This window comes from Excalfactoria chinensis, chromosome 3 (genome assembly GCF_039878825.1).
Source record: "Excalfactoria chinensis isolate bCotChi1 chromosome 3, bCotChi1.hap2, whole genome shotgun sequence".
NCBI classification, from domain to species: domain Eukaryota; kingdom Metazoa; phylum Chordata; class Aves; order Galliformes; family Phasianidae; genus Excalfactoria; species Excalfactoria chinensis.
In genome coordinates, this window is record NC_092827.1 from 51,803,234 (window position 1) to 51,827,133 (window position 23,900).

The following is a 23,900-nucleotide window of genomic DNA, read 5'->3' on the forward strand; positions in this document are numbered from 1 at the left end:
CTTTTTCCAGAGGTTGATTCTGTTGTAAGTCTATTCAGGACAGCTATCCCTTGAAAATCCATTCTTATAATATTATTCATATGTTTTCTTGCTTTCTTGTATTTTTTTTTTTTACTTTATTTTATTATTATTATTATATTGATTTATTATTATTTTGTTAAGGCTTCATGCATACAAATTTCTGTTGAAATGAATCTACGTGACTATTTACCAATTTCCTATCCAAGGCTTTGTGTAAAAGTTTAGTGTTTTTATATATTTTCCAACAAGAAACAAAATTTATTTTGAACTTTTTGTTCTAAAACCTGACCTTCCAACATAATATTAAACAATTTTCTTCTACTAGTGGCCACTGAGAATCTGGGGCTTTATTCAAGCCACTTTTCTCTTGAACAAAACATAAATATTGGGTCTCCCAGAATATTTCTACCTACTCTCCCAAGGGACATTCCAGTGGATGGACCTGTCTAGTAGAGAAGTCCACAGACAGACAGTCTGGCTCCAGTTTAGAGCCTTCATACTAATGTAACTGAAATAATTTGCATTTTGGTATACAGAGGTGCTGTAACTGGTCATTTCCTTTGCATGCTAGTGATATCTGACTGAAATCATGCCTCTGACAGGCAAAAAATTGTGCTTCTTTATTCTCCAAATCATCTGGGGAAAACTTCCAGGCGCGTTTTTTTATTATTATTTCCTCTTTTGTGTGTGCTTGTGCAGAAGCAACATTTTGGCAAAAGTTCAGTCTGCCTTTGATTCAGTTCCTCATTTTGTTGTGCTCAAATCTCCATCAGCTGCACGTTTCTCTCTTTCTTTTCAACTCTTGTTTCTTTGTGCCACTTTGAGTTGAAAGATGGTTAAACAAAGATTGGGATGTTCTTCAAAAACCTCAAGATTCTGACGAATTTGCTTCCTCTGTCTGTTTTTATATTTGAAGGAATGGATTTACATGGCAAGAGATGGCAATTGATGTCTAATTCTTGTTAAACAGTTGCAGTGAATGTTTGGGCAAATTTATTAATTTAGACTTCAGTTCCAATTACTCTTCTCAGCAGAAGCTGTTACAGGGAGATCCCAGACTGATCTCATGCTAAGCTGTAATGGAGTCTCTTTGATTCATTTTATTTACATACAGTACCAGCAATATCCTTCACATTCACATGCCTTTTTCAAAAGAAATGTAGGAAATCTCAATTTAACTGTAATAAAGTCAGGCATAGTTTGTTACAAAAATGCTACTAATAAGAAAGTCATGAAAGCTATGTTACATTTATGTCGTTCAATTATACTGGGCAAGGCAGGAAATTGTGATGCATATTTGGTAGTTTCTGTAAAAATAAATTGGATTATAATGGAATATGTTATAGCATATTTCCGCATTTCAGTCCACTTCTACCCAGGAAGGGGGAAAAAGAGGCTAAGAATCAGAAGTCTAAGATTCCAGTCTTGGAAGAACTCCAGTGAATACCTTAACTCACATAAATAATAATGAATTACCACCTGTGCATAGAGTAATGCACATGCCTTAGTGTTCATAGGATTGAGGTTTAAAAGCATTGCAAAACTTCTTTGTTATATTGTATTTAAGGACGAGAACATAATTTTCTGTGCAGAGAAAAAATTGTAAGAGAAAGGAGAGAGAAACATATGTTTATACGTGATGACATTTTGATAAAAGCATTATGGCTTGATGAGGAATCTCATGAGTCCATACTATTTTTTGTGATTTGTGTTCTAAGTATCTTACATGAGTTTTTGCAAATCTGTTAACGTACATACCTTTATCATCCTATTGGAAAACTGACCTTTATGCTTGCTGCTGCCCTCACCCACATGGCTTTCAAATCCATAGAATATGATTGTAGTAGACATAGGGGATTAAGTTATGTTACTAGGCACTGCATTTAGTTTTACTTCTGAAAGGTAGTCTAGACCAGTTCAAAGGTCAGCAAAGAAATATTTCCTTTCACTGCCTGAGAATTAGATCTAACTTTGGATCATTACAATTTCTTACACGCTATTCTCCTCTTCAAGTCTGACTTTTTCATGAACAAGAGTCAAAATATGTCTATGTTTCAGATTTTGCCATTAGTTTCTAAGTGCTTCAGGGCAGAAGCCATCTTTTATTCTGTCTCTGTGAAGGCCCAGAGTAACAGACGTCTGATCCTGATTGGGAAGACTTTGATCCTAATACTTATAAATGGCCATTGGAAATTTTGAGTATTGGAGTTTTATTTTTGTCAGATGGGAGCATATGGGTAAAATTTTAGACCCATGTTCTCAAAGCATTTAAGAAAATATTTCTAAAAAAACTCACTAGTGACAGTCAGTTTAAGCTATTAAATTTTATGTTTTGTTTCTTATTTAAATGAGAATCATATATATGGTTTAGAAAAACATAGTTGTATCTTAGGCATACAAAAATTATTACTCCTGAAAAGTGCAGGAGTTAATTAAAGCAATGGAATAACTAGTTACCAACTGCCAGCAAGGCATTAAATACTATACTGCATGTGTTCTTATCCTAAAATGTAAGATAATGTAACTTGCATTACCCTCTTTCCAAGCTAACCAAGCAAAGTCAGATTACCTTATGTTCGTTGCTCGCTAAAGGCACTCAGAGAAACAGCTATTCCAGATCAAGAAAGTTTAGTATCTTGTTAATATTGTGTGATTTGATACTATGAAAACTGACCTACAAGCATATAGGAATATTTTGAATGAATCCCATCTGGGGGTAGGAATCCTGTATCTCAGAACAAATGAAGGGATAATCTGTAACATAATCAAACTTGCATATGCTTTCCTACTACTTTGGACCACCTAAAGAATTGTGCCATGGACTGTAGACGTGATGAATAACATGTAGATGAAGAAGAACACTTGCAGGCACTTAGAAGAGTAAATATTGAGATGGAAAGGGCCAAGCACAGGTCTGTGGATGAATACTGAAGCAGCAGCAAGTATGGGAAAGAACTGATATAGGTATAAGGATAGGTAAGGCAGTGATGATTTATGTAAAGTGAAATTTAGTTTGGAAAAATGAGAAAGGGTTCAGATGTCAGACTGCCTTTTGTGTTTTTCTAAATCAGAAACATCAGAAATTGAAAAGACCTTGTAAATCACAATTTCCTATCAAAGTGCAGGATAATTGCTTTCAAAGAAATAATTTGGTAGAGATTGCTACCTTTCCTAGTCCAGTTTAACATGACCTTGATGAGGACTCCTGGGTATCCAAAAATCGGAAGACAAACGAAGAGATCAGAGGAATTGTGCAATGGGTCAGGTAGCACATGGAGTAATTTGTTCTAGCCTCTGCTCTTGATAGTATGTGGTCTCAAAAAAGTTATTGCTCCCTGTCTGTTTTGGTTTCTTTTCTACAAATTGACAGCCAAGATAATTACATATTCTTATAAAAGATTCAGGGAGGGAAAATTGTATTATATTCTTATTATAATAAATATCCTTGTTCTTACAGATGTAATTTGTGAAATGTACCTTCCCTGCTTACAGCCTTATATTTGCAGCTTAAGACTATCAAAATTTCCCCTTTGTCATAGTATAGCCAGGTTAGAAATGCCCAGGAAGATGATGTTTCAACATGCACAGCTCTCCTAACACTCTCACACAGGTTCTGCAAATTCCTCCTCTAGTATTATATTAAAATAGTTTAATGCTGAATTAAAAAAAAAAAAAAAATGCATTGCAGTGTTAATTTTTCAAAAGACCTTGTATGCAACAAGTTTTGAAGTAACTGTGATATAAATCAGACGTATGTGAGTAGCTAATCTGACTTTCTGTTCTTTAAGGATCCACCAATGGCAGTGACCCTTGGACTGCGAATGGAAGAAATGATTTTTAATCTTGCTGATACACATTTATTTTTTAATGATCTAGAGGTAAGAATCAAAGGAATATAAACACTGTTACACCTGGGGTATCAACACAGTGGTTTTCCTGTGCATTAATGCTTGTTATGTGTGATGCTATATGCTGTTCCAGAATACATCCCGTGCTAATCACAGAGAGAGTAGCCAGGTGGCTGTGAAGCCCTGTGGCAACAGAGTCCTTCCATGAAACTGAGTGAGAGGGGTGATCTGGAAACTACACCTTCCTTTCTAAGATAGATCTTTGTCTTAGGGCAATATTTTAAGTGCACATGGATTCAGTGTTGTCTGCCATGACTTCCAGAAGAGGGATGTATGTATCTCCCACCATTCTTTCTCTTGAAATTCTCTATATTTGCTTTGAGTTGGTAACATTATCTCAATCAAGCAACTTCATTTTTCTCCTTACATTCACAAGTAGGTGTTTGGCTGCATGTCCTGCTTTCTTACTCAGAGTAAGAATATCCTTCATTTACTTCAAAGACTGCAGCATTAGAGAGGTGTGACTATGGTGGATCAGTGGATTTATTCATCAGTGTTGTTTCCAGTGCCATACAAACTGAGAACACAGTCTCAATTTTCTTCTAATCATCAGTTCCAAAACCTTGTAGTGTGTCATATCCTGACATTGTGAAGCCTCCTTCATGCCCATGATTTCTTCCTGAAGTAACCAGGCAACCACACATTCTGTCACAAGATATCCAGGGTGTGCTATTTGGCATCTGCTGAGAAAAGGGATAGACCTCTAGCTGAGGAGTGTCCACCGTGGATCACTTGCTGTTGGAAGCATGCAGATGGACCACCAAAGGGACAACTGCCTGGGGAGCAGGCCCATCCACAGTGCTTCACAGACATTTCATTTCTGTCCAGAAGTCCATGTCTGCTAACATGGTATATGACAGTCTTACAGTTGTGTTTATTTATTTATTTATTTTGTGGAGCAGACAGCAGGTGAAAAAACACTCTAAAATTGAACTGCTGGCTTTTCAGACCTTCCCTTGATCTAAATCAGTTGTTGTCCTACTCTCAGTGGATCCCAGGGTTTCCTCCATGGTCAGATATTTTGCCACTTATGACAACTGGAAGACTTTGGGATTGAGTGTAAAATACCAGAGACAGTTTTCTGGTGAGTGAACACAAAAAATGAGTGTAAATGAGATTTCTCTATTCACCGAGGTATTTGTTTTTTGGTATTTACTTCCTTTATTCCTTTGTCAGCTGCAGGAGTAGCAAAAGCAAAGGGTACCAGGATAAAGTTCTTCATCTTGCCTTGCAGATCTCATTTATTCTCAGCAATTTTCATGTCAAGAAACAGATCTACTTCACCTTATACCTGTGCTATACTTCTTTCCAACAGCAGACACATAAGAAAGTAAAACCCTGGATATTCCTTCACCAGTCGGTGTTTTATTGCAGTCTAAGTGAGTCATCACTTGACAATGCAAGTGCATTCGGTGAATGTTCTCTTTCTGGTGCCCTGTACTGGGGATAGATTCCAAATCAATTTTTCAAAGCATTGCTTAAATTTCTTCTTAGCAGACCTTTACCCCTGCATGTTCAGATTTCATGTGGCACCCAATGAACTTTAAGCCATTCAGTGGCATGTGCCCAGATTTTTTCAAACTTGTTCTGAGTTCATGGATGAGATCAGCAAAAATGAGCTTTCACCTCTTTATATACTTCAGTCTCGCTTATGGCCATTGAAGCTTCGTTCTATTCTCTATTTATTTTCTTTGTAGTTCTCAGGTTCTGCTGCCACAGGTGACTTTCAAATCTGCATCATCACATTGTGTATATTCTTCATAGAGTGTTCTTAATACCCTGTGCTAAACTTCTTTTCAGAGCTTGAACAGAATCCAGAGAGTGTTCAGTTTTAGATATAACAAAGAATACTCCTTAAGGACTCTTCTTAACAATCTCATAATTCAATGAATTTGATTGGATTAAAACAAATTTTCATGAGCAATTAATTCTTTTTGAGCCCAGAATTCAGCTTTGTTTCAAAACCAACTCCAATATAAGATCACTAAAACTCCAAGTTTCTTGTTTTGATATGAGCCATGCATATGGTTTCTCATTAACAAATCAGATACAAAAATGACTTTATAATTATAAGCATGGTATTATGTGCCAATGTACATAGAGATGTCCTTTAATATGTAGATGAACAGATCTGTCTATTTAGATATTTTTACAGAACACATGACCATTTCTAAGCACTAAATATTGCAGTGTATCTGCAAGATGTCTGAGTGATGAATTCTGAGCATTCCTCAGTTCTGTCTTTCTCTCTCTCCCTCCCTCTTTCTGTCTTCCTCCCCCTATCCTCCCATAGATAACAGGGTGGTAGTCTACAGTGTTGGTGCTAATCTGCTGATGGTTGTGGCTACCAAGGCACAAGGTGCTTAGTTCTTCCTGGGGGAAGTGTGAGAGGCCTTTTTTCAGTAGTCAGATTACTTATCCTTTTTCCATCTCCCTTTTCTGGTGCTGAGCCATCAGGTCTCACACCTTCTGTCTTGCATTCATCTTCATTGACCTGGATAGACTGGATCGATGGGCCAAGGCAAACTGTATGAGTTTCAATAGGACCAAGTGTCAGGTCCTACATTTTGGTTGCAACAACCCCAGGCAACCCTAAAGGCCTGGGGAGGAGTGGCTGGAAAGCTGCCTGATGGAAAGAACCTTAGTGTACTGATGGGCAGTCAGCTGAATATGAGCCAGCAGTGTGTCCAGATGGCCAAGAAGGCAAATGGCATCCTGGCTTGTATCAGGAATGGTGTGGTGAGCAGGACTAGGGAAGCAATCCTGTCCCTGTACTGGGCACTGGTGAGGCTTCACCTTGAGTACTTTGTTCAGTTTTGGACACCTCAGTACAGAAAGGCAGGTCCAAAGAAGAGCAGCAAGGCTTGGGAAGGGCTTGGAGAATATGCCCTATGAGGAGAAACTGAAGGAACTGTGTCTGTTTAGTCTAGGGAAGTGGAGGCTGAGGGGAGACCTAATTGCTCTCTTCAAATACCTGAAAGGCTCTTAGAGCAAAGCGGGGCTGGTCTCTTCTCACTGGTGACAGGTGACAGGATGAGGGGAAATGGCCTCAGGTTGTGCCAGGATAAGTTTAGGTTGGATATCAGGAAACACTTCTTTACAGAAAGGGTTGTGATATGTTTAAAAACTATTTGGATGTGGTGCTCTGGAACATCATTTAGCAGAGGGTTGTTAGAGTTCAGGTTGTATGGTTGGGTCGTGGTTGGACTTGATGATCTTTAAGGTCTTTTCCAACCTGAGCAATTCTATGATTCTATTCCATAAGCCACATATTGCTGGACATGATAACTGTGATGTACTAATGAACACAGATTCCTTTAGCATCGACTCCAGTCATTTCTCTGTATGGCCTAAGCTCTCATTATTTCCCTTTCTTTCTTGGTTACTAGTACTGCATACCAAGCTTTAGTAATAACAACCAAGTTATTGAAACTTATCACATACAAAAATAAAGTTTTCCTTCCTCTATGCAAATGTGTCTCATTACAATGACTGCTGATGCAGAAATTCCAATCTGTTGAGACATTCCCTGCTGACCCAGTAACCCGTGTCCTAATCAGCCAAGCTGTAGTTTTATTTCAGGCTAGGCTGTTCTCCAGCTATTTCATTCTCAGTGTATAAATTTTAGTTAGCTTGAGAAATATCATTTGGGAGGACAATTGGTATTTTGCCATGAAAATAGGAGTCTCGTGCTCTAGAAAGTTCATGTGCCTAAACAATGTTTAGAGCTGGGACTAAGCTCAGTAATAGTATCCAGACTAAAACATTCAGTTCTCAAGCAGGTAAGGAATAAATGGAAGTCCCCATCTTTATCTCAGTATTAATTTTATGACAACTTTTAGAAATGTTGGTAGAGTGCTCTGTACTCACACAAAAAACATTTTCTTCACTTCTCAACCATGAATCTTCAAACTCTATAATCCCCCTCCACTGTCTAGTTTAATGAAGAATAAAGTATGTTTATTTCAGATAAACTGAATTACATTTCCATTTGTATGGTAATCACACAATATTTTAAATAAGATTTTGTGAGCTTTTTTTCCCCATTAGAAATGGAAATAAAGTAGGAAAGAAATTAGATACAAGAAAGTCTCAACATTTAAGAGTAAGTTCAAGCTAGTTATAATGGACAATGAAGCGTATACATAGAAAGGGAGGGGCTTCTGTATAGCCTCAGAGAGCATATTGCTTAATATATGCATAATTCCATAACAACATTTTTGTATTCGGTTCAGTGAGTCTGAGTGTTTCTGCTGGGTAATGAAATTGCTGTTCATTCCAGGAAGACCTCTTTATGATTCTTGGTTGATTCTGAACTCTCCAATTTTTAGTTTCTAAGTGTTGACTGCACTCAGACATAATTTAAATTGGCATTGCTTCAAGCAAAAGTCCATTAATATGTAGATTCCCTACCTGTACACTTAGTATTAGGAAATAAACTATATCTTTCTTAGTTTTGACTTTACACAGACAGTTAGCCACTGTGGGTTAAGTATAGGAAATACTGTAAATGCTGCAAAAAGCATTTTTCCTGTAACATTTAAATTGACAGAGAACCTTTCCTTCCTCCTTTCAACTGTTTGTTCTGTTCTACAAGAAAGTAAGATCTAGTATTGAGTTTTCTGAATTACTTGGGAAGAGTATAAAACTATCTCCAATTTTCTTGCCTGTTTTTGTGGGGGTTTTTTGTTTGTATTTTTGTTTTTCCCCATACCGGAGAAGGGAATCGGCAAAATGTAAACATATTAATTGAAGTAAACAAGAAGACAAAATAAGATGATGCAAAGAGTGAGAAGCACGTGAGTTTGCTTTTGGTCAGGAAGCAAGTATTGCCAGACTGCTGAGGAGGTGAGCAATAGATCTGAGAGGAGAAGAGGAAAAGGAAAAAGAAGGAAGCTGGGGAATGCTGTTAAATTCAGTCCTGTTATGTGTCTGGAAACTTAGCAACCTTACTGCAGGAGCAAGTGGCAAGCAACCAGAAAACTACATGTACCCCTATTCTGTTGTTGGAGTCAATAATCTAATTGTGAGATGAAAAAAATAGCAAACAGCTGAGCCTTTGCCACCCACTCATATTAGACATAATAATTAAATTGTCTGCAGAATGGTTATCTGGAGTTTTCAAGGCTGGAACAATAAATCTGAATGAGTTAACAAAACCCAAACGGCTCAGACAGTCCTTGTTATACACGAAGACGCGTTTGTGCCCTCCATTTAATTTGTACGTGTGCAAGCAAATCCACAGGACTGATTTTTAAACTTTTCAATTTGTGTTGTGCTTTGACCAGTTCCAGTGAAAGGTGATTAGGAAGCCAGATACTGCTCAGATATTGCAAAATATTGAGTAAGATATATTCTTTTTCCCCACTGGGACTTTTTTGTCTGATTTTTGAACTCCTTTTCAACACTGAGAGGAATCTAGTTGCATTTTTACTTGAGTGTAAATAATAAATAGGGATAAAGAAACAATTCTTTTATTTCAGCTGCCACTTCTCATTTTCTTTCTCTTTTCATCTGTTATTTACATCCAAAAGCACCTTCTTTAAAATATTCTACAGCTTAAGATAATCTCTGCAAACACAGCCAACAAATTTTATTTCTCCAGTGGGGAGAAGAATGATTCATCCGTTTATCTTCCCTGAATGCAGGTCTTTCATGCTTGTTTTAATGGACTAAGTCACATGAGCAGAATTTGGTCACTCATTCTTTTAGTCTTGATACTAAAATAATTCCTGGATTCTGTGTGTTTATTTTATATACAATTTGCTATTTTGAAATAATAACTTCACGTGGATTAGATCCTATCAAAGTTTTCATTCAGTGTAAAGCAAACAAAACCTTGGACAGAAATGGTAATTTGCCAAAATCGCGCTCCCTGAATACATTCTAGGAGCTCATAGAGCACACAATTGAAAATCACCTCTCTGCTCAGATTTATCCTTCATCTGGATAGCTTAGCACTAATACTCCACTGAGACTTGAAAATCAGAACTGCTTTTCACAGGAGGTTTGAGTTAAGGTTGCATGTTGGCAATATTATTTGAAGAAGATCAATCTGATGACTCTATTAGGAGCATAAAACAGTTTTGAAAGTTCAGCCATATTTTGTTTCTGTGGCGAGACAAAATTATCTGAAAACCTTAACTGGGGAGCCACTTTTAAATAGATCCCTGAACTCTTTCATGAATAAATTTAGGATCATATCAGCAATAGCTATTCAAAATATTTTTTAAGATTTATACACAGAAAAGTCTACAGGCACTGAATTTCTGTTGTATCTTTTGAGGAAGGCTGTTAATTGTAGCAACTTCAGAAAACACTAATACCCACTGCATAATTACTTATTTATTTGAGTTTCTCCTACGTTTACCTGTCTTTCTGCTGTAACTGTTGTGCAGAAGAGATACCAAATTATATGAACAGGCTAGAATTGAGTTCAATTTTACAGGTACCTCAGTTTCCTGGAGTTATTTGCATCTATTCAAAACCAGGAAATAGTGAATTTCTCCAGGTCTGCTTTGATTATCTCTGGTTTCTTAGCCAAAGACATGCAGATAAATCAAGACAGGAATCTGATAAGCATTTAGACTCCTAAAGACTTGAGAGAAATCGCATGCCTTATAAAGGCTCATTAGCTTTTAGAGAACAGGGAAATACAAAGCACTTTTCTAAAGACCTATTTAAACTGAGTTAGCTATTGTAGGAGTTGAAGTTTGTGAGCTTTTTTTAAAGAAACTTAGGATGGTATGAAGTTGTGAGTGAACGTACACTGCCATCTTCTGGTAGAATTAGTGGCCTGCAGCAATCATTTCTTCAACATCTGTATTGAGCATGTATATGGTGAGCATAGATGTCTTTAAAATAATTCATCATTTGATGTTTGTTTTTTTTCAACAGGAATGTGATCAAGTTCACATAGATGATGTTTCTTCTGATGATAATGGACAAGACCTAAGGTAAGATAGAGCATTTGCTTCAATTTTTTTCTACAAAGATTAAATAAATTGAGCATTTACAGGAATACATTGTATTTATTTTTACTGTATTTTGGGTGTTTGCAGTACCTACAGTTTTGCAACTGATGGCTTCCATGCAGCTGCAAGTAGTGCAAACCTTTGTCTGCCAACAGGTGTAAGAGGAGGGGTTGACTGGATGAGGAAGCTGGCTTTCCGTTACAGAAGAGTAAAAGAGTTGTATAATACTTACAAGAACAACATAGGAGGTGAGTTTAATTGTGAAAAACGATTTAGAATGCTGATAAGGTTCATCCATGTTGCAGGGAACTCCTGACAAGTCAAAGTGCCTTGCAAGCCACAGACTGAAATGAAAGTAATGTAACTAGACCTTGGGCTATTAAAAGTTCCTTACTGTAAGGACAGATCAATGTTGTGCCATTGTGCAGGAGAACCAGAGCCAAGGCAGGCTCTGTTTAACTTTCAGAAAGACCACTTTTCTCCTTCAGGCCCAGCTCAAACATACCTCCTCCTGACTTACTGATTGATTAAGACACTATTTTACTTCAAATAAGCTGTTATTCTAGAAAAGGGGTTTTGTAATTCTCACTGCACAGATTACTTCTGAGTGGCACTCTTTTCCATCCTACATTTTCAAGATCTGGTTGGCAACAACACTCTGCTTAATTCTGTGCTCTGCACCTGCTATTCTTTTTTCATTAGTAGATGCAAGAAACCTCTAGCAGTGCCATATGACTTGCTCTTTTTGTTATCTTGCTTACACAGTTAATTGTGTTAGCAAGAAATCCCAGCCTCATCTGGGACAAGAGCTTTCCTGTTCCTGCTTTCATTCATGAAATGTCTCATGTCACTGGCGGCAGAGTTTTAGGAAATCACAACAGAAGAACTGCAAGAATCTGTCCTGGAGAATCTTGTGTAACTTGCAGAAGCATGCAGCCCTATTCTGAGAAATCTCTCAAGAAGAGACTGTGAAAACAGGAAACACTTAGAAAATCTTCAAACATTCCTAAAGCCACAATTGAGATGAGACAAGGCAAACCCAAACAGGAAGGAGTCCCAGTGAACACTCTCCCACTCTAGAGCATGGGCTCTTTCAATTCAGATAAAATTCATTTTAGAGGAACTTTAAACACACCTTCAGTAAGAACAAATCGGTGATCTTTTAGCATTTCTTGCAGTCTCACAAAGAGTTAACAGTACTACCAGACTATGTATTTTAGGCTGTTTCGTTTCAGATTTTTGAAGACAGTCATCACCATTTCTGAAAGAGGTATTTTAATGTCACCAAGCCTGCTTCCCTGCTCTTCTAGTACCATACCTAAATGTAAAACTGCTTGGTTCTAAAGAAGTCAGGTCTCAATACTCATGAAGCTTGGTGGGTTTTTTTTGAAATCTGACCATTGACACTATAAAGATTGTTAAGATGTTTTAAAGGACTATGTGAGGTATAAGGACATCAGATGTACAGCCGTTTCAGTGCTGCAAATGCTGTAAATGAAACTAGCTACTGACTAAATGGAACTAACTGCTGAATGTCAGTTTGGGGGGGGAAGGGGCTGGGGATAGAAAGGAAAAAAAAGACCTTTTTTCATGTTCTGGTGAAATTTAAAATTGGAACAGTAACTGCAAATCTGTACATTCCAGTTAATACAGAATTTAATTATATTTCTTTTCTTGCTTTTTTTCATAAAAGGACTCCTGGGTCCTGCAAAAAGAGATGCATGGTTGCAATTAAGAGCAGAGATTGAAGCTCTGACAGACTCCTGGCTAACAAATGCACTTAAATCCTTATCAATTATCAGCACAAGGTATGTATTGAGTCTTTTTTTTTTCTTTTTTTTCATTCTGGTTATTTAGTGGCTCTTTTGTGAGATCTGAAGTTAGAGTATACTAGTACTTTACTAGTACTAGTACAGTAGAGGTGTAATACAACTTCTGAATAGAACACAGGAAAATTTCCTTGGCCATTTCCACACTGAGTAGTAGGAAAAGGTTTTTTAGAATGCGATATGTGGTCCTATGAACGCTGAATGTGTATTTTGGAATTGTGAACCAGGCTTTAAGCTACTTATCCTGTGGGCAGCAGCCTCTGAAGTCCAGGTCTGTCTACTCTGGACTTCAATGTTAGCACCTGTTCACACTGGTGGATAGTACTCCATAAATCCCAAAAGAGAAAGTCATTTTTCTTCTGTCCTTCCAAACAGATCGGTATGATTAAACATATATCTAAGATTTCAGAAGAATGAATATCTGTGTTTGATACTAGGACTCAGATAAAAACCTGGGATCCCAGTCATGAGACATAATTGTTCATCTGAAATAATGGAGCTGTGAAAACTGCAGCTGCTTAGTCACCTGTTTAATAAGTATTTTATTGGAAATCCTCAAAAGCGTGGCTTTAAACTATAAAGAAGACATCTTGCCTTCTAAACATATCTAAGGGTAAAAAAATCAGTGTCGAACAAGAAATAACAAACTTGGAAAGATGTGCATAGTAATTCTGAAAGAAGTTGCTTTGGCATCGCGCCTCTCTCTTGGTTATTGTTTAAATTTTTCACATTGTTGTAAGCACCTCATGAGAAAAAAGAAAAAGTAAAGCAATTGCGTTAGTCATTGTGTTTAGTGTGTTTAGCTCTGCGTTTCTTTTCAAATCATTAGTCTTCAAAAAGAGACTGTATAATGTCGATCAGTTGAGCGTTGCAGGATGAATGTGATAAACTATTGTCACTGGCTCAGGACTGCTAAATAGCAGTCATTTATCTTGTCATCAAATAACTGTACAGCTATAAATCTCCAGAAGATATGCCCATGAGGCAGCTAAACTTCACCTACATGTTAATGACAAGAAACTGAGATACATTAAGACAGAAATAATAGCCTGTGATCTGCTTGGGGCTCACAGAAGGACCAAAAATCACAACCAGTTGCTCTCAGTTCTGTGACCAAACACGTTCCAGCCTGTCAGTGCCTGAAATGTCCTGGCTTTCAGTTTTCTTGTTGTGTAAAAGCTAAGCTCAGCTTCACCATTCAAGCTTTCAACCTTTCCATTCAGTGCTATCTTATTAATGTGATTATGATTGTCTCTCCCTCTTCTCAGAAAAAAAACTTAATTGTGAAACATGAAGAAAGTGATATCAGTGTGCAGAAATGTATGCTGGCCACTTATTTCCCCTCAAGACAGGAGTAACAAATGATGTTTTTGCTTTCTTCTAACACTTTAATTTGGCTGGTAGCTACTGCCAAGTAATCCCCAGCAGGAAAATGAAGCTTTGAAGGCACTGGGATGTCTATCTTCAGAGGTAGTGGTCTTATAAGTACATTTCAGTGGACTCATCTTCAAGGACTTGGTTTTCATAAATCAACCAGAAATACTTCCTATAAATCATGTCTATATACATTTCAAAGGATTCTGCCAAAAGTTTATGTATATTTTTCTGGAAGTGATGGTGCTGAGTAGCACTGCTGTGTGAGTGGAAGTGTTGAGAAACCTTGAATATGCTCTCCACAGCTGGTTCACCTCATCAGCATTTGGGTAAAGGTTTTAAAACGTTCAAACTTCAACTATTTCTCTCGTTTTAGGAGTAACTGTGTAAATGTGTTGGTAACAACAACCCAGCTTATCCCAGCACTTGCAAAAGTCTTGCTATACAGTTTAGGAGGAGCTTTTCCTATTGAAAATATTTACAGTGCAACTAAAATAGGTAAGAAAATTATTCTTTCATTCATTCTAACTACTCTGCATTATTAATAGTTGCTTGTCAGTAATGGATGGGTTTGAAACCACTTTCCTAACACATTTTTAGTGAAAAGTTAGACATTGCACATGTTCAGAGTTGTTTACGTCAATAATAATATCCCTAATACAACTTCTTTTCAGATATGCCAAATACTGTAAAGGTTACAGTACTGATTTAAAACCTCAGAAACTTCTGTTTAAAATACAGAGAAAATAAAATGTGCAGAGAAGAATGAAGAAAATTGTTTAATTCTAATCCAAACATAAATTTTGTTAGAATAGTCTCTGCTCTGATCTTCAGCTCTACACAAGGTAGACCACAGCTTCACAAGTTTTTTTGGAATCACTGTATATTACTGAGCATAATCAAAAGGCCAGGCTGGGTAGGGCTTTGAACAACCTGGTCTAGTGGGAGGTGTCCCTGCCTATAGCAGGGGCCTGTAACTAGGTGATCTTAAAGGTCCCTTCCAACCCAAACCATTCTATGATTCTATGATAACCAGTACCCACAGAAGCTGTGCTGATGGATACCTTGATTCCCTGTTCTGCTTCTGAGTACCTTGAAGGGGCTTGTATACAGTTTAGAGCGTCATATATTTGGGAATCGCATTCAAAATTGTCTGCGCCAGAATTTCCTTGAAGGAACAGTGGCTGCTGACTCATCCCTGTTGAGAACACAGCATTCTCTCTTGGGTACAGGACCTACTTTTCATTTCAGTGACCTCTGCTTTGTGTTGAGCACAGGACTAAAACTGTAGCTGTTGCTTGCACACACTGAAATCTGATCCTCATTGAACAATTAATACACACAATGCTTTTCATAATCATAAACCTTTTTCTACTGGACCATCTGAACAAAAGCAAGAGAAGAGCGCTAAGAATCAGAGAGCTAGAAATCAGGAGCTTAAGAGAAGAGTCTGAAAATCCTGGGGTGGGGAGAGACATAATGATAAACCTTAGATAAAAAGCTGTAACAAAAAGAAAATAATCTTTTTCTACATTAATGGGAGGTATGACAATAAATGATGGTTAAATTGCAATGGAGCATGTGTAGGCTGCATATCAAAGAGATACTTCCTAAGGGAAAAGTTAATTAAATATGGAGATTGACTGTGGAAACATTGAAATCATTTTATCTGGACAGTTCATGGATCAATAACACAAGCATTTGCTGCTAAATTGAAGCTGTATTACAATGGGAAGATGGGTAGGTGACTTTGCTTGGCTCTTTTAAATCCTGTTTATTGTTACTGGCTTACCCTGCTTGTTTCCACATTCCTCAAGAAGAGCCAAATATTTCATGGAAGTTCTCCCAGGAACCTGTTGTCTAGTTTTATTTTCGGTTTCCATTGTTTTCTAAACACATTTTCCATTGCTACATGGCTTACTTTTTCTGTGTTTTTGTTTGTTTGTTTGTTTGTTTGTTTTTCAGTTTTAGAACTGAAATTGCTGCAGTCCTTGAAAAAATATTACTACAATAATAGGGAAACATTTAATTTTCATTTTCCTTTCACTAACCTGTTTTTGCAGTGTTCCTGATTCCTTCATTTTAGTGGTTTTCTTGTAACTCTTAAGAAAGAGGTTTAATTTGACCAAAATCAGCTTAGTGTCACTAACAGTGTTAATTGTTTCTCAGCAGTTTTAGCTCCAAATCTCAAGGCTGGGGACTATAAAAATAAGTACTAGTAGCAATGTCTTAGTGCTGCAGTAAACCTTTGTAGAGCATTGTGGTAACTTGCTTGATGGCTTGAACAAGTAGTGCATTGTTTTTCAGGCAAAGAGAGCTGTTTTGAGCGTATAGTGTCCAGATTTGGCACTAACATAACTTATGTTGTGATTGGAGATGGCCGAGATGAGGAGCATGCAGCTAATCAGGTAACTTCACTCTGAACTCTTATCTCATTTATCTTCCAGGAAAAGAAAGTTGCTTTGAACGAATAATGCAAAGGTTTGGCAGAAAAGTAGTATATGTTGTAATTGGGGATGGTGTAGAAGAAGAACAGGCAGCAAAAAAGGTAACCTGTCTCCTGGAATGTTGGTGTGATACATAGCTACTAATGCAAGCCTTTCTGTTTGCATTTCTGTCAGTATTATACAATGGCAGAATGACAAATCATTTCAGTCTACAGACACAAGGCCATAAGAGCATGATGACATCAGCACTTAAAGTAAAATGAACCATTTGGATTTTAGCATTCGCTTTATTTCAGTTTGGAAAAAAACAAAAAAAAAAAACAAAAAAAAAAAAAACAAAAAAAAAAACACAGAATCATTAAAAAATGAACAATAACAACAACAACAACAACAAAAAAGATTGGGGCAAAAATGTCTGACTAACATCAACCAAATAACAGATAAAAAGGGGATACATCATGTATTTGACGTGAAGGTTGGGTGGTCATTCTCTTTAAACAGTGAAACCAGGTGGGTTTGAAAAGCAGTGTTATGGAGAATGTGAAAAGCCTTTAAAAGGATTGTGCAGATTTTTTACTAACATAAAGATCTGTAGTTGGCTGGAGCATACAGGATGAACATATAGTTTGATTCAAGAAAGAAGCATCTGCAAACAGAAAAAGAAAACAATCTACAGACTGTGCACCAAATCTGTTTCTAAAAAAAATATAAATAATAATTATTTTATTTAGAAATATTGTTTCCTCCTCTGATGAATTCACATCTAAACTTGATCAGATACATTTTCAATGTTCAGAAGGAGGTCAAATTAGTAATAATTTGAGCCATGCTTTATATTATAGACCCTCAAACTGTGCAGAAACAAATATTTCTTTTTTTGCCTTTGCACATCTGCACAAATTGTATAAATGTCCTTGTGCTAGAAGTAAAGAAATTAAGTGTCTTTAAAGTGCTAAGTTTTTAGAGTGTAGGCAGAATGGAAACAAAAAGAAAATAACTGAAATGCTTATTCCAAATGGTTCCTTGATATAGGTAGAGTTCTGGTGATGGGTCTTTTGTAGATTGTGCTAAACAATGGTGGTTGGACTGTGTACTTTCTGGTTTGGCATGCTTTTTTTTTTTTTTTTTTTTTTTTTTTCCTAAATGTTGGCTATATTGCATGAATAGATAACAGAATTCAGAGGAATGGTTGAATATAGCACAATACAAATAGATCTGAATAGAGTGTGAAAGTATGACTTCAATTCTACTCTGATCAGTTGCTGAAGGAGAACAGTGCGTAAATCTGCAACTCTCAGAGACACCGATGCTTTCTGCAACACATTATCTTCTTTTAATACAGAAATGTGTTATTTTCTCCTCAAAAGATATTTCTTTTCCTTTCCTCCCAGAAGGATAAAAACATAATTCAACTCTGTTTCAAAGTGTGTGTGAACCCACATTTTATGAAAGTCTTATAACCTTTCAAACAAGCTTTCAGTCCCTAGAAAAGTTTAACAAGTGGAACAGAAGCAGATTTCCTGTTAATGCACCTTTGTATGGGTTTCCATGATAGCAAGAAAGCAAATAGCCCTCACTAAATACTGGGCTCTTTACAAAGACGCTATTAAGAAAGGCTGTCTAATTTTTTTTTTACCTTCAGGTGAACTATTGAGCTCAGATCTATTTTGGCCTGATTTTTGTCAGTACTTTACTAGCAAAAATCATTCCAGAAACACAGTGGTGTAAACTCCATGGTGGTGACCTGAATAGACTCATGCATCAGATACCACCCTCTGTCATAGCATTCATTGTTCCTGACCTTTTTCCCCCCTCTGACAAACACAGCACAACATGCCTTTCTGGAGGATATCCAGTCATTCGGACCTCTTGGCTCTCCATCAAGCACTGGAACTAGAGTATTTGTAACTGTGTTCTAAAGTTGGCGATCCCTTTTTTTTTATATATATATATTTCAAGTACACTGAATTTTTATGTGTGATTCAATGCCTCTGGCTTTTCACATATGAATTGTCTTAAGAAGGGAAGAAATACTTGGAATTCAAAATTCCAAATTGAAGAATTCAGATTGCTGAATGGAGTTAAAACATTAGTGCTACGTAAGGAAGCTCTATGGTCTTATATATGCAACGTTTTTAAATGGATTAAAACTGTGGAGGTTGCTGGTACACACCAAATGAGCCCTGACAGGAGTGAACAAAGGACTCGAACTGGCAAAGCACCAACACGCGTTTTCCAACTGACAAGGTGGTGTTCAACAACATTCCTCAAAATGGGATATATTCTCAGCACTGAGGTTTGAACCAGACTTTAGCCTACCTAACCCAGAAAATCTGAATTGGAATGCACTCAGACTGTATAATGACAATTCTGTCTAGACCTGTAATTTGTGTAAATTATTGATGAAAATAACTTACTGTGACTTTATTAGCAGCTGATTTTGGAAGTGGATGCAATTTTTCTTTCTTTTTGGGGGGACAGGGAGGGAGAGGGTTATATAATATTGTCTCTTTTATAAGTTTGGCGAACAGAATGTGCATAATAATGTGTTGTGCCTTAAGGAGAAGACTGTGTTTGTGTGTTATAATGTAACTTTGGTTAAAAACTATGTAGATAAACAAAACAAACAAACAAAAAAAAGCCTTTGTGATAATTTTTGACATGACCAAATTTGAAATTCAGAGAAAACAAAGAGAAGGGCTGCACCAAAGCATTTAATTTTTTGTTGCAGTAAGAAAAATAATGATAATAATAAAGGAAAGTCTGTGTTTTTATTTGGATTCTCAATAATTCCACTGACTGAAGAAAGTTGAGAGTATGTTGGGAGGTTGATAGCAGGGACTGCTGCCTTGAAAGCTAAAAAAAGAAGAGTTTAACACCTTCAGCATTGTTTCTTGATTCTCTGATGAGAGAACTAGAAGCCATTTTCATGAATTACTTAGTCCACTGAAAGTCATGCAATGAGTGCATTTGCTGTGTTTGAAGAAACAAACTCCCAACCAGTTCATTAAGTATCTGGAATGCACCGATGGTGTTACTGGAAGGTGAAAATATTCTATTAAGCACAGATGGAGGATAAAACTTAGGTTCATTAGAAAGAAAAGAATTCTAAAGAATGTCTTACTGGTCAGATGCACAAATTATGCTACATTCAGCATATTTAGGATCAACACTGGCAGCTGGAATTGCTGGCAAGATGGCATTGGCCCACTCAGGAGTACAGTTCATTTTGGTAAATATTTTGGCATATTTTGGTAGCTTTTCCATTCAGATCCACATACAGGTGTCTTCTGTTTTAAGTCAACATGTCTTTCTTCACCTAGTTTTGATTACAAAAGATTAATATACAGGAGCAACCCTAAGGGTCTTTGAATTCAGATATTTCAACAGCATATCAGGCATCTGAGGAGAGGATAAGGAGGGGATTTTGCTGAAAAAATACTGAGAAATATGTTACCCTTAGTTATGTATATTAATAATTTTAGTCCAGATGGTGATAATTACCTTGCAAGTACTGAACATACTGTCTTTTAGCTCTCGAAAATGAGCAAGGTCTGTTTTCAACACAAGTGCTCCAGCATCCCACTTGCAGCTTGAGCACTCTGAAGCAAATGCAGTGGCTCATCTCTCATTGCAGAAGATGGAAACTGCTTTTTTGATTTTTTATTACTCTGAGATTGCCTGTGCTCTGACTGTGTGAAGAAGTGGGAACAAGAGATGTTAAATGCAAACTCCAATGATGCTTACAGAAGCACAGCAGTCAGCACTGAGCTGAATTTCTCCCACCCCTGTTTTGAAGCCAGTGTATGCTCAGTTGCCAGGTAGAATTTCATCTCTGTTGATATATTACATGAAAGTTATTTGATAGGTGAAAGCCACTAAAATAATCAAGGCAAAACTCCTTCGTAACTTCATGAAAATGGAATTTCTTTGCTGCTTTGGAATTGGGTATACAAGTCACCACAAAAGAAAAAGAATTTTTTGTTAACGCTGCAAAGCATGAAGCCATGAGAATAACAATGTGTAAAATCACTATGCACCAGCTCCTCGGGTGATAGATATGTGTATCCAACAAGTAAAAATGATGCACATCTTATTTATATTTACAGAATTTGCCTGGTCCCATTTGCTTAGAAGTACATTTTCATGAGACCCGTGGTGCCAGTTTTTCATAGTCTTCAAGTGGGAAAAAAATGTTTCTACTGAAACAGGAAAAAAAGGTCGAACAAAGCCCTTCTCAACTTCCAGCACCAAAACACTGCATGAGAATGTCAACATAAAAGTTTTTATTAAAAAAAAAAAAAAAGAAAAAAAAAAAGAAAAAGAAAAAAAAAATTGGCATGGTGAAATAGCTTATTTTTCTTCCTTTCTTTCTTTTTTTTTTTTTTTTTTTTTTTTTTTTTAAAAACAAGTGATAGCATTATTTAAATGCATGAAGCAATTTTATTTCTCTTTTTTCTTTAGCTTTTCAGTGTTCTTTACCAAATCAGATGTTCGAACAAACAATAGCCCAGCAACAACCATCCATTCTTAAAAAGGTTTGCAGTGGAGTTGTTCTTAACTCTCTGGCAAGTCTGACTCAATTAATATACTGGACATCCAGAGAGGAGGTGAAGGCAAAAGGAGGGAAGTTTTGCAGAACACGATAAAGTTCTGATTTTAACTGGAATTCTGTGTCCTAAGTCAGTGAAAGTTAAGTTAATTATAAAAATAATCCACCAAAAAAAATGCACCAAAAAAAACAACCAAACAAACAACCAAACAAAAAAACAACCAAAAAACCTCACAAAGATTTATCTCAAAAACCTTTACAATCCTAAAACTCTATAGTAAAACTGCAGAGCACGTATACTGTCTTGCAAAGCAAAAATTGTTACATATCTTTGAACAAGATTGTGTTGTACCTGCCTGTCTTGTAGAAACAAATGACTGTGATAATTTTTCCTGCATGAACAATAGAGAGGAGAAAATGACCAAGGCAGAAATGTTGTCAAGACAGACTGTTCCAGATAGGATTATTCTAAAGGTTGGTCATTTTGACATTGAGTGCATTTTAATTCAACAGCATATTAATCAGAAACTGCCTTCCCTTCAGCCTCTCCTGAACAATTAAGATTGAGCACACTGTCACATTTGCAAGAATTTTGTGCAAATGGCGTGTAGAATATAATGCCTTTTGCTGATACTCTAAGCAGTTTTCAGTCAGTACAGAACTTGAAAGTTCATTAGGCATTTGAATACTCAGCTTGCAGAATCCATAGTGTGATTGCAGTCACAAATTAGTAACATAAATAGATATAACTCCATGCAGCTCAGCCTATCAGCGAAAAAGGAAGCAAAAGCTAAAAATGATAATTGTTTTTAGATGCCTTGGAGATAGCACACAAAGATATAGGTGGCAGCTAGCTCCCAATTAATGATTTCATTAAAAGCCAGCGTGAGCAGCAGTGTTTGCATCCACAGTAGATGCAGAATATGTTCCAGTGTAAGCACTGACGAAAGAGATGAAGCCAAATCAAAATCCTGTATACAGGCGCACTGCATCTCAGAGCAGATGAAATCCTGCAGCCAATTGAACTGCAGAGTTTGTGATGAACGTGGACTTGGCCCACAGTAGGAAACCAGAATTTTAGCTGTGAGTTTGTGTCCAGATCCAGGGTTTTGGTTCAAAAGTCATCTCTACTTTACAGGAGTGATACCAAGCATATGCCTGAAATGAATATGATAGTTGTTAGTATCTTTGAAGCAGAGCTGAAATGACATGAGCCAAATCCCAGCAATAGCAGCATTTTTGAGATAAAATTGAAGCCAAGGGTGTCTGTTATGTATTAGCAGATTATAGTTTATTGGGGCCTACATAATTTAAGAAAATGTAAATTAAAATTAAAAGCTTGTAAAATTATGTACATCTTTACTATTTCTCAATAAATACACTTGGAAATGTCCTTTTCTGCACTATAACATTTTGTAAGATGTTTGGTTTGCGGTTGAAACTTTCAGTAAAGAATCTCTCTTATGGGAAATGAACATGACCTTGGACTCCTTTTAAATATGCCCGTGATACCCCAGTGATCCACATCAAGCAACTATGCCCTTACAGTATGGTAATGACTAGCTTCCTTCTGTGCTGTTTGCAAGATGCAGCTCTGCAGGAAACCTTCCTTGTCCTGCACCCAGGTTTCCTTACAAGGGACAGCTTGCAGTTTTTTATTACAATGGCCTGGGAACACTTTCATAATGCATGAATTTAAATTCTCTTACCAGTTCACTAACTAACGTTATGCTGGTATCTTCTTTATGGATGATAACCTCCAAAACAGAAAAGTCATTCAGGAGACAGACTGGAGCGCTTCAGTGAAGGTGAGCATTGTGAAACTTTGCATGCTGTCTTTGGGAGCACTGCTTCATGCTGGGGGCTGGTCTTGCTTTGAAAGTAGCAGACCCTTTGCTGCCTGCTTGCAGGGGCTTTACAAAAGTCATTTCAAAAGGTGGGGCTACAAGGTTAACAGCACACATAACGTGACATTACAGTCCTGGAAACAACATTGCAAATGGCAGAGCCTTGGGCCTTGGTACCCCAGCACTTCAACCATAAGAAAAAAACAAAACAAAACAAACAAACAACCAAACTAACAAACAAAAAAACCAAAACAAAACAAAAAAAAAACCCTACCAACCAGAACTGTTTGGAAAATATTAGAAATCTGTGACTCATTGAAACCAAAATATGCGTACACACATGTGCCAGTGAATTAAGCATTTATAGTCCTGTTTAGAGAAAAAGTGAAGCAGGAGCCCACTATATCAGCCAGAAAAAAAGTCTGAGCCATCATAGGAATCTGTTGAGTATGGCTCTTAGCCGAGATATCAATTCTCTGATGCTTTTCCATCTGGTATGTTTTCATCTTGTTTGGGGTAGGATCTTCCTGCGTTCTAGTCTTCTGACTGGGTTTGGTCCCAGTGCTGAACATGAATATTTCTGGGAAAAAAAAAAAAAAAAAAAAAAAAAAAAGAGGGTGAAAGATAAGGAAGAGAAAGAAGAACTGGAACAAAAAACCAGCACAAAACCCACTATGTCCACTGTGAATGATTCTAGAAGTAGAAAATGCCCTGGACAGGATTTAGAAACTGAGAAGCCATGGTGAGCTGACTGGATGCCTCACAGCAGCCCTGCAGCCCCTGCCAGTGCCTGGGCATTGAAAACAGTGGGGCAGAGCAGATATCTCAAAACGATGTCATAACCTCAATCTCTGGCAGGAAGAGAGAGAGAGATCCCATCCACCTGACAACTGAGCTGCTTGCTTTTAGCAGCTTGAGAGGGCACTGCAATTCACAAGCATAAAATAA

At 37.1% G+C, this 23,900-nt stretch overlaps 1 protein-coding gene across 1 annotated transcript in view; it reads left to right on the top strand.

Moving 5' to 3' along the window:
- The window catches only part of EYA4 (EYA transcriptional coactivator and phosphatase 4), a 146,775-nt gene extending 127,690 nt beyond the window's left edge, over positions 1-19,085 (top strand). Inside the window, exons 14-20 of the mRNA XM_072331739.1 lie at positions 3,810-3,899; positions 10,827-10,885; positions 10,991-11,151; positions 12,597-12,711; positions 14,483-14,604; positions 16,554-16,654; positions 18,381-19,085. Of these exons, the coding sequence (XP_072187840.1) occupies positions 3,810-3,899; positions 10,827-10,885; positions 10,991-11,151; positions 12,597-12,711; positions 14,483-14,604; positions 16,554-16,654; positions 18,381-18,461 (729 nt within the window). The 3' untranslated portion in view covers positions 18,462-19,085. The remainder of the gene's footprint in view (positions 1-3,809; positions 3,900-10,826; positions 10,886-10,990; positions 11,152-12,596; positions 12,712-14,482; positions 14,605-16,553; positions 16,655-18,380) is intronic.
- Positions 19,086-23,900: the final 4,815 nt, after the last annotated feature.